Below are 10,925 nucleotides of genomic sequence, written 5' to 3'. Positions count from 1 at the left end.
TTATTACATTAATTAAAACTTCTCCAAGATATGATGACAGTCAATATTTTTACTTTATTATTCATTTTTCAGTTTCTTCAGATAAGTCAATTGAAAGTTCCTGTAACTCCAAGTAGTATCTTCTTATCCTGGTCCTAGTTTGACCTTGACTTCTAACAATCTACTCATTTCTAGCTAGAAAAACTCAGGAAATCCTTGTTGACAATATACACCATGACTTTATAGTACCTCAACTTCACAAATTTGCTTATTTATTTATTTATTGTGGACACAATTGGGGTTAAGTGACTTGCCCAGGATCACACAGCTAGGGAATGTTAAGTGTCTGAGGTTGGATTTGAACTCAAGTCCTCCTTTGACTTCAGGGCTGGTACTTTTTCCACCTAGCTGCCCCCAAATTTGCTTTTTTAAAGAAAAAAGGTGCTATATAGTTTGTGGTACAAAATTATTTATTTAGGGCCTGTACAGTAAAATACAATGAAAAGAGCATTAAATTAGTAACCAACTGAGGTGGGTTCTAGGTTTCAGTTCTAGTACTAATTATCTGAGTGATTTGACATTACTCACTTCACTTCTCTGATCTCTGGATCTGTTTCCTCATCCATAAAATTTAAGTGTTGCACTAGATGATTCAAAAAGCTTAGGAATCAAATTTTTAAAAACATATATCAATGACCCCTGATAGAAAAATAAAATGCTTTAAAATTTTGGCTTTACTCATTAGCTGGAGTAGTTCATACCCTTTTATTATCATCTACATGCAAGTGAGTTACCTAATCTACCTGAAATCTGAAAAAATAATCAACCAAGTCCCTGTGGAGCTTTTTAAACATATAGGATCACAGATGTAGAAAAGGAATCTTAGAAATCATCTACTATATTATCTCGTTTTACTGTTGTAGAAACTGAAGCTCAGAATAGTTAAGTGACTTGACCAATATTACGCAGATAATAACAGCGCTGGAATAGCTCAGGTTTTCTAATTCAAAATCCGGCACTTTCTACTGTACAATGTATCCCCAATAGCAATTTTTTACTTGTCTTCCAATTTCCTATTTCCATCTACAAAACACCTCTACTTAGAAATTCCAACTGAAATTCCAAAACGAGAACATATAAATTTATCTAGGGTCAGACATATAGGAAGTTATGACAGCCAGGACTCAAACTCTAGATAGTTTTTCATTCAAAAACTTGGGCTTTTAATATAGCAAATTAAAGTTAGGAGAAATCAGCAAGTTGTCACAGTTATGATAACAACAGAAATGTCACATGTGTGTGTGCGTGTGCCAAAATATAGCACCATATTTTGTTCAAATAGTTCTGCAATTGCAACAATTTCAAACTCCAGATTTGAAGATTCCCTACCCACCCACGGCTACAGATCCTATGCTACTATTTATTCATGGAATCTGAAAGTTGGAAAGAACCCCTGCAGCCATCTATTCCAATCTATATGTGAAAGGAATCCCACTCTATCATAACCTGACAAGTGGTCATCTAGTCTCTGCTTGAAGCCTTTTAGGGAGAGAACAACTATCACTTGTAAGGCAGCTCATTCCATTCTTGGTTGGTTTTCCTTGTTAGGGAGCTTTTCTGGACTTTTAAGACTAAATCTGCCTCTTTTCAATTTGTCCCAATTGCTCTAGGTTCTGCTTTCTGGGACCAAACACAGCAAATTTAATTCCCTCCTTCTTCTTAACAGCTTTTTAAGTACTTGAAGCAGCCCCAGGTGTTTTCTTCTCTCCAGCATAAATATTTCAAGTTCCTCCAACCAATATTCCCATGACCAAGAATCAAGGATCTTCACCATCCCAATTGCTGTTTTCTCAACACTCTCCAGCTTATCCATTTCCTTCTTAAACTGCAGTGCTTATGTCAGATGAGGTCTGAGAAGGGAAAAAATAACCCATCAAAAATTCTCTAATATCATTTCTTTTTTGGAAATGGGCCAGTATAGAAATGTAAACATCACTCAAAAAGCCATCACAGCTACAAGAATTCAAAAGTACCATCAAATAGTTATGATTATATTAATTACTGACCATGCCAAGAGTTAAAACCAGAGTTAGTACTAACAGGAAAACTTTCACAATGATCTAGTTATATTATGTGTACGGGTAAGTGTTTTGTTTTATTTTTTCCCTTATTTTATTTTTTAATTAATTTTCTTTTTGCAAACAAAAAATAAAATTTAATAAACTTACTTTTTAATTGGAAAAAAATTTTTAAATAGTAGCAGTTTATTAAAAGAAAAAGGAATAAGAATGACCTATATGTTGAAGTCATGGAATGTAGCACATCAAATTTAACACAAACTATACACACCTGAGATAATAAATCCTTTTGTTGTGATAATCAAATCACAATTTAGAGCTGCTCTTTTTCCAACATTTGATTTTAGCACCTGATATCAACTGAGAAATCCCTGAGATCATTACTTCCCTGTTTCCAGAAGCGAGGCTCTCAGTGCAGTCTATAGCCTTTTTTGACCCCTGCATCATACTGCTGACTCACATTAAGCTTGTAGTCCACTAAAATTATCAAATATTTTTTTAGACGAACCATTTCTTCCCCATTTATACTTTAGTTGATTTGTTTACACCTAAGAATAAGATTTCACATCTGTTCATATTGAATTTCATTTCTTAAATTCAGCCTAGTGCTCTACCCTGGCAATCCATTTGGATCCAGTGACTTCTCAACTTGGTATTATATTAAGGTTTAATGAGTCTATGCCATTATATAAATCACTAATAAAAATGTTCAACATCATAGGGCCCAGAATAGAGGCTCAGGGTGTTCCACTCCTGCCAAACTGACATTGAACTATTACTTATTATTAACTATTATTTACTAACTTTTCATTATTTAACATTATAATTTATTATTGACAATAATTAGTGAAATCAATTAATGTATAATACAAAATGTTCATTATTAACTATTAATGTTGTTAGGCCATAAAACTAGTTCTGGATCCATCTAATTACATTAACATGAAATTCATCTCTTCATCTTCTCTTTAAGAACAATGCGATACTTGAGCAAAAGTTTTGTTAAAATTGTCTCAGTTGATACCTAGGTGTTTTATTAATATAACTGATTTTAGACTGTTTCAAAGATTTACTATTCAATTTGTAGATGGCTTTTGATCTCCTCCTCCTCTTTCTGAGCATTTTACTATTTATGGTAGAGTCCATTTTTGTAACCTACTAACAATTCTAATAAAAAGGTTGGTGAACATCCAAAGAAAGAAGTGATGGAGTCTAAATACAAACCAAAGTATGCTATTTTTGCTTTCTTTTTTTTTTCATGAGTTTTTCCTTTTGCAAGTTGTACTAGCATTTGCAAAATGTTACTTTTACAAATGACTAAAGGGGAAATAGGTTTTACATGATTGTATATATATATATATATATATATAACCTATATCGAAGTGTTAACCATCTTAGAAAGAAGGGACAGAGGAAGAAAATTTAGGATTCAAAACTATAAAACATGAATGTTAAGAGGTGAAAAATTGGAACAAGAGGTTTGGCAATTGTTAATACTGTAAAGTTACCCATGCATATAACCTGTAAATAAAAGGCTATTAAATAAAAAAAAACAAACAAACATGAATGTTAAAAATTATCCTTACATGTAATTGGAAAAAGTAAAATAGTTAAAAAATGGGGGGGGGGGGGAAGTTGGTCTAGCAACAGAAGTTCAATGACAAAAATAAAATTTAGTGATTATTTATGAATTTGGTTTCCCTTATCACCAGTAACAAATGAAAGTTGGTTATTTCTTAATCTCAAATATAATAAAAATCAGTCAATCAATGAGTCTAGTCAGCAAGAATTTATTCAGCACTATGTGCTAAGTATTGTGTTAAGCAAAAAGGATACAAAAAAAGCGAAAACATGATCCCTGCCCTCAAGGAGCTCACATCCTAATGGAAGAGAAAACATACCAATGGCTAGGTACATTAAAGATATATACAGAGTAAACGGAAAACAACCTTGGAAGGAAGATACTGATGGCCTGAGGGAATAAGAAAAGTCCCCTTTAGAAGGTAGGATTTGAACTGAGTCTTAAAGAAAGCCAGGAAAATAGGAGGTGGCAATGAGAACATTCTAGACATGAAAAATAAATAGTATAAAGGTACAAAGTCAAGAGATGAGAGTGTGTAAAGACGTAATAGCTTCCTATTCCTAGACCAAAAGATGACTGGAGGGGAGTGAAGTGCAAAAAGATTGGAAAGGTAAGAAGAGACCAGGTTGTGAAGAGTTTTAAATAATAAACAAAGGATTTGATAATTGATCCTGAGGGCAGAAGGGAGTCACTGAAGTTTATTAAATAGGGAGATGACATGGTCAAATTAGTGCCTTAGGAAAATCACTTTGGCAGCCAAATGAATCTCTACACTATATGCATTTGAAGATTTTGATGGTTTTTTGAAGATGTATTTCCAAAACCTAGGCAATTTGTACTCCTATTCAGTAGACTGATAGATAATGATGTTTCTTTCCAAGAAATCATAATAATCTTTGAGGCTCATTCTCTTTAGTCTGTAAAATGATAGAATTGTACTACAAACTCTAACACACTTCAAAAACTATTATTTAATTAGTCTGACATTCAACTTCCTGCTTTTATAATGATCCATTGAATACTTTGGAGAAAAAGAAAATCCCCATAGTCTATGCATGGCACAGAGATCTTAAGAGAGAAAGTGGTCCCAGAGGCTAAAACAAAATTTTTTCAATTGTGTAATACAGAAAACATGTTTTAAAATCTGTTGGTATTTATAACCATTATCAAGTAACTGTATAACCCTTTTTTTCTTCACATACCGTGGTTAGAATATCATCAGTAACGTGAAGTTATATTCCTGAAAATCATATTTTAAGTATGACTAAGCACTTAGGTAATTTTTGCTCTAGTCTTTGTTATCCAAATAGAAGTCTGGTCCCAGTCCCAGTAAGTGCTTTTAAATCTGTTACTTACTTTTACAATTTAGTAAACTAGGTTTCTTCCTTTAACAGTTAGTTACACGTCTTGTTTTCCATGACAAACATTTTGGCATATATATGGCATGGACTTCAATTGCTCTTTACTTTCTCAAATGCTGGCCTTGTTATTCTAAGAAAGATGGAAAGTCTTTTCACACTAAGTTTAATAGTTTCTATTTCTTTCGTATTTCTCAGACTAGTATAGTACTGAATACAAAAACATAAAAAAATGAGTGAAATTTAAGTAGAGAAGGCACCAGGTTGTGGAATGTATTCCCTATTGAATCTAACATCAACTAGGAAAGGCCCAGTTTCCTGGGAGAAAATAAAATATATTCAGAACTCTGGACAGGATTTGATTAGACATAGAAGCACTAGTAAAAAGGAATGAAAAGTGACTATATTGAGAAATATGGCATTTTTGAAAATGAAGAATACATTCTACTTACCTGGCATCTGGCTACTTGAAACACATAAGACTTTTCTCTTTTCTCTGTGTTCCTATCTCGGAGAAAGACAGAATCCTGAGAATGCAAAGCTAGGGAGGACAAAGGATGGAAATAGGATCAGCACCCAGATCCTAACCAATACAGAGAGAAGGGCAGTGCTACATATGACTCTAGAGTTCTAACAATGTCTTTTTAATGACAGCAATTTTCCAATGACAGAATTCTGGTTTGAACATACTGATTTCATAATTGTTTCTAATATTATATATCATATGGAATTTGTAATTCTAAGTATCTGTCATGGTTTCACAAGGAAATTTTTATTTCCTTATAGAATATGAGATCAAATGAATTTTGCTAAGTTTCTTATAGAAAATGGTTTCATAGAAAATTTATATCTTCCATCAGGGAGGAAATATGGCCTAGATAAAAGAGTATAGAATGGGAGTTAAAAGACCTGGGATCTAAGAATTTAATTTTTATGTAACCATTACAGCAAGCAAATTGACTATGCATACTATTCCTTAGTTTTCTCATCTTCAAAACTGGAATAATCATATCAATTTTTCTTACCTCAAAGAGCTCTTAAAAATAATTATTTTAAAAAATAAAAATTATTATTAAATCCAATATCAAGATTGGTTGATAGATGAAAATGCCATAAGCCTTGAGAGGAAGTTTTTGTGAAAGTCTATAAGAGGTTTACTACTTTCATTATTTCCCTTGTCACTACAACTCAATGAACTTCTTCAATTTTATGGCCTGCATAAAGTCAAGTTATTAAGTTATTAAAAACAACTTAGGCTAGATAACATGAGAGAAGACCAGAACTGAAACTGAATAGTTCATACTTGCTCATTCCCCCAATCCAGAGATCTTCACTCTCCCTATTTTTTCTCCACTATTGTTTCTCGAGGACCCCTCTTCTTAGGATGTCTATCCTTATTTCTCACACTCTGAAGAGATTTTGTTCTCTTACAGTGACTTCATTAACTCACCATCCTCCTTAAGCATTTGAGTCAAATCTTCCACCAGGGTGACCACTTCCTCAATGTTCTCTGGATTCTGTGACTTCACCCAAATCCTGATCTCACTGGGCAAGATGGTCAAGAATTGTTCTAGCACCAGTAGCTCCAGGATCTGCTCTTTTGTGTGAATATCTGGCCTCAGCCACTGAAGGCAGAGTTCCCAAAGCTGATTCACAGCTTCACAGGGTCCAGCCTTTTCTGGGTATGGAAAACATCTGAAGGTCTGATGAGAAGCCTCTGCATTAAACCTTTTTCTTTCTAGAATGTTAACCTGTTCCCTCGGAAAATTTATTCTCAGTAATTTATCTTGTTTATGTACATCCAGAATTTGGGAGCTTAGAGATTTAGTCATCTTATTCAGGGAAAATAGCTCTTCAACTGGGACCATCACAGTGGACTTGGCATGTATATCCTCAGTAGGGATCCAATTCCCTTCAGACCCAGGCTGGATACCTGCATACATTTGTGAGGGATGCTGTGAGCAAAAATACAACACTCTTAACTATCACAATCAAGAAATGTCAAACTATCAAATTTCTATCTCCTAAAAAGATTAAGAGAATTTTAATATATAAATTACCTATAAACTGAGTAGACACAGTTATATAATGCATTATGATTTACAGAACTTTAAAGAGTTCTCTATTGTTTCCTTCTACCAAGCATGTGTACATGGCATAACAAATATCATCTGAATACAAAAAGAAAACATTCAGTTTATTCAAACATGGATACTTCCTGACTCCAGACCAATGCTCTTTAACTTTATACTGAAATAAATACATACACTCTCACCATTATACACTTAAACATTTATATTTATTCAACACCAACACCACCAAACAATATTGTTCCTACCGATTCATGTTACTCGAAGCTAAAAATAAAAAAAAGTATTTTTTTGGTAGCCTGAGCTATAAAATTCTAAAAGATAAGAGATGTATCTTCTTTGCCACAGTACCAAACATGATGCCTTGAATATTGTAGGTACTCAATAAAGATTTAATTTATGAAAACTGTTGAAAAAGAACAGGGATTTGAATATAACAATGAATCCAAAGTTGTAACAAATTTCATTACGCTGCAATGAAACAATGAAACAATGAAACAAACAGTTCTTTATAAAAAGAAAAATTCTTTGTTTAATAATAATAATAATACATATTGTACAGCCATCTGTCTAAAAATGGCCTTATCAACAATCAAAAAACCTAATAGTGAAGGAAAGATAAATTCTCCTTTACCAAAAATACCTAGATTTACTAGTCATTTCCAAGTAAATAATCTTATGGGGAAAAAAGGTGTCAGAGAATTATGGGAGGATGGTAGAGGAGGTTAAAAATTCCAAGTTCCCCAGATTACTCCCACAAACAAGACAAAATTGTACCTCAGGGCAAACTAGAGTGGTTAAAAACAAAGTTTGGGTTAGATAGTTAATGTTCCTACTGGGACAATTGGAAAAGAATCACAGAAAGATATCAGGTCTGAGGTTTGGTCACTATGAAGTATAAACACCTCCAGACTAGTTCCATTAAAATGACAAGGAACCAGCCCTGGGGTTTGCTTGTTTGGGAGATAGCCCCAATCCCAAGAATCTTCACCTCCATGACAGTGAGGGAAGTCAAGGATCTGAATTGAGTAAGACTGAGGGAACCTCTATTGATAAGGAATGCCAGGCTCAGCTGTGCTGTGAAGATTCAGCCCTGGATAAAAAGGAACCAGCATATGCCTGGTAAACGCAAAAACAATGGGGCAGAGAAGCTGCTGGCTATGGGCACGTAGAAGTGGGTTGAGTTCTTGGTTTTTGGTTCCAGGACAGAAGGGAGAACTGAAGAAGGACGCTGGACCAGAGGCACCACCCCACGCACCTCAAGAAAAGAGGTGATTACACCAACAATTTGCTGCAAAATTTTTTTTTTTTAATGAGTAGGCAAAAAAGAACTCAACCATAGGAATTTACTACGGGAATAGGAAGACCAGAGTTCATCTTCAAATGAATTTAGTGAAGTAAAAAAAAAAGTCTCTTCTACCCCAATCTGACCAAAAAGAATTCAGAGAAGAACTCAATTAAGATTTTAAAAATCAAATGAGAAAGATTGAGGAAAAAAACAGAAAATAGTTAAATAAGTGAATGAGAACAATCCAAGAAAAATAAACTATGATAAGAAAGTCAAACAATTAGAAAAGAAGATCTAGAATCTTAATAAAGAAAATGACTCCTGAAAACTAGAATTGGGCAAAGGGAAGTCAATGAAGTTATGAGACCAAGAAATTATAAAACATAATGAAGAATGAAAAAATAGAAGAGAATGTGAGACATAAGAAAAACAATACATCTGGAGAACAAATCAAAAATAGAAAACAAAAATAAATGGACTACCTAAAAGTTATGATCAAAAAAAGAATCTGGATACAATAAAAGAAAATTATCCTGAAGTGTTAGAATCAGAATTTAAAAAAAAAAAAAAAAAAAAGATATTCAATGAATTACCAGACTTTCAGGATTTTGTTGCCAAAAAATCCCTGAACTCAATAAAAAAATCTGACATGTAAGATCCAAGAGAAAAATGAGCTAAACATCAAAGACTAATTTCAAGGAACTGAATAAAGGCAAATTATTTATGTTTTATATGTGAAAATATAAGCTATATATCTAAGGTTGTCATTAGTAATTGGATAATTCAAAAGAAAGACTGGGCTAGACCTGAATATGATGTGATTCTAAAATAACAAAACTATGAAGGAAAAGGTAAAAAGAGTAACCATATTATACAAATAAGGTGCACGAGCAAGAAATGACAGAGGAATTAGATGCAAAAGGAGGAAAAGTTTGGGAATCCTCATATCAGGAATGGGTTAGAGAGGGAACTATATATATAAAGATATAAAAGTCTTCTAAATTTATAAAGAAATAAGAGGGGAGGGAATAGGGTAAGGGAGGAGTAGTTAGAAAAAGGTATGCAAATTAATGGGACTAGATAAAGAGGGAGGGAAACAGGGGAAGAGGATAAGAGAAGGACGAAGGGATAGGTTAAGTGATAGCAAGGAAAGGCAGCATGCAGAAGAAAAGTAGAGGTCAGCAGGGATGGGAAACATAAGGATCAGGAGAAGAATTTATTAGGGGAAAAAAAGCAGGGATAGTAATCAATGATGTCAAAGTTGAAGCTAAAACAATCAAAAAAAGAAAAAAAAGAGAAATTACATATATTGTGTTTAACATATATTTTAACATATTTAACATGTATTGGACTACCTACCATCTAGGGGAGGGGATGCAGGGAAGGAAGGGAAAAGTGGGAACAGGTTTTGCAAGGGTCAATGTTGAAAAATTACCCATGCAGATGTTTTGTAAATAAAAAGCTATAATAATAATTTTTTTTTTTTTAAGTAGAAAGTGGATCTTTGTCAAGAGTACTATGTGTAGGGAACTCTATGGAGGGAGACCAGGTGGTAGTAAGGGAAGAGAAAACTTCATAACTTCAGCTGTACAAGAATAAGTAGATGACAGAAGGTAACCTAGGACTAAGGTTTGTGGAGACAAGTATAATTAGCTAACTAGAGGTTTGAGATTCTTAAGAAAGGAAACAGAGGCCACCCCCAGGGGGAAATGCATCAGATAAGCAGAGAGGAGGGAATGACGGAAGATGAAGAACTTCAGAATGAAGACAAAAACACTAAGTTTAAAAGAATGAGGTACAGATAGAGATCGAAAGATTAATATCTAAGAGAATTTTCAGAGATTTAGATCATGGAGGAGGAAATTATTAGTGATGGTAAGATCAAGGTGAGACCATATCTGCCCGTGGTTTTTGTACAGTAAACACGGAATTTCTGAAAACCAAAGCTGATAAACTGGGAACCCAAGATATTAGAGAGGTCCTCAAATGATAAAGCAAGCCATTTATGGAGTGCCAGGCAGTGCAAAAATAACTATGCTTAAGTCCCCAACTGGGGAGTAGGGAGGATGGCAAGGGAGACATGTCTCCCCCTTTTTTTTGGGGGGGGGGGGGAGGGGAAGGAAGGGCCAAACGTATGGAACATGTCAGAATGTCATAAGTTTTTTCCCAAATATTCATAATGATAGAAAACGGTAAATTCCAGCTAGAGCAGAGGTTCGGACATTTTTGTGTCACAGACCTTTTTGCCAGTCTGACAAGAAGAGAAGGTCGCTTTTTCCCCCCTATCCGGGTGCGGAAACATCCACTCCGCTCCAATAAATCTCCCCACCGATCACGGAGAACTGCTCCAGGACGGGCTGCCTCCCCACCCGCCTCTTCTCCGCAATCTCCAAGTCACTGACAGTCCCGGGGAGTGGGGCGGGGGAGGGGGGGGGGGCGCCAGGGGGATGAACCTGGAGCAGGGCGAGGGCGACTCGAGGAAGAAAACGTACGCGACGCAGGCGAGGGCAAAATTTCTCCTGTAGGGCTGTAGCGCGCTTCCTGAGCTAA

The 10,925-nt window shown here is 34.8% G+C and overlaps 1 protein-coding gene across 1 annotated transcript; it reads right to left on the bottom strand.

Moving 5' to 3' along the window:
• Positions 1-3,691: 3,691 nt before the first annotated feature.
• On the bottom strand, positions 3,692-10,819 carry LOC116419026 (zinc finger protein 483-like). Its single transcript, XM_031943162.1, has 3 exons — positions 10,615-10,819; positions 6,448-6,952; positions 3,692-5,538 (listed from the first exon to the last, which is right to left on the bottom strand). Exons 1-3 carry the CDS (start codon positions 10,675-10,677, stop codon positions 5,399-5,401), a joined length of 708 nt encoding a protein of 235 aa, XP_031799022.1. The 5' UTR covers positions 10,678-10,819; the 3' UTR covers positions 3,692-5,398.
• Positions 10,820-10,925: the final 106 nt, after the last annotated feature.

The sequence above is a fragment of the Sarcophilus harrisii genome, chromosome 1, assembly GCF_902635505.1.
Source record: "Sarcophilus harrisii chromosome 1, mSarHar1.11, whole genome shotgun sequence".
NCBI classification, from domain to species: domain Eukaryota; kingdom Metazoa; phylum Chordata; class Mammalia; order Dasyuromorphia; family Dasyuridae; genus Sarcophilus; species Sarcophilus harrisii.
This window is presented reverse-complemented; position numbering and strand designations above follow the sequence as displayed.

What these genes read in the sequence shown, in the direction of transcription:
- LOC116419026 (XM_031943162.1), bottom strand. Translation starts at nt 10,677, where the DNA reads ATGTTTCCGCACCCGGATAGGGGGGAAAAAGCGACCTTCTCTTCTTGT. An exon ending in CTTGTCAGACTGGCAAAAAG is followed by an intron (nt 6,953 to 10,614) that starts GTCTGTGACACA and finishes TTTTGCTCACAG; the next exon opens with CATCCCTCACAAATGTATGC. An exon ending in TCAAATGCTTAAGGAGGATG is followed by an intron (nt 5,539 to 6,447) that starts GTGAGTTAATGA and finishes TGTCCTCCCTAG; the next exon opens with CTTTGCATTCTCAGGATTCT.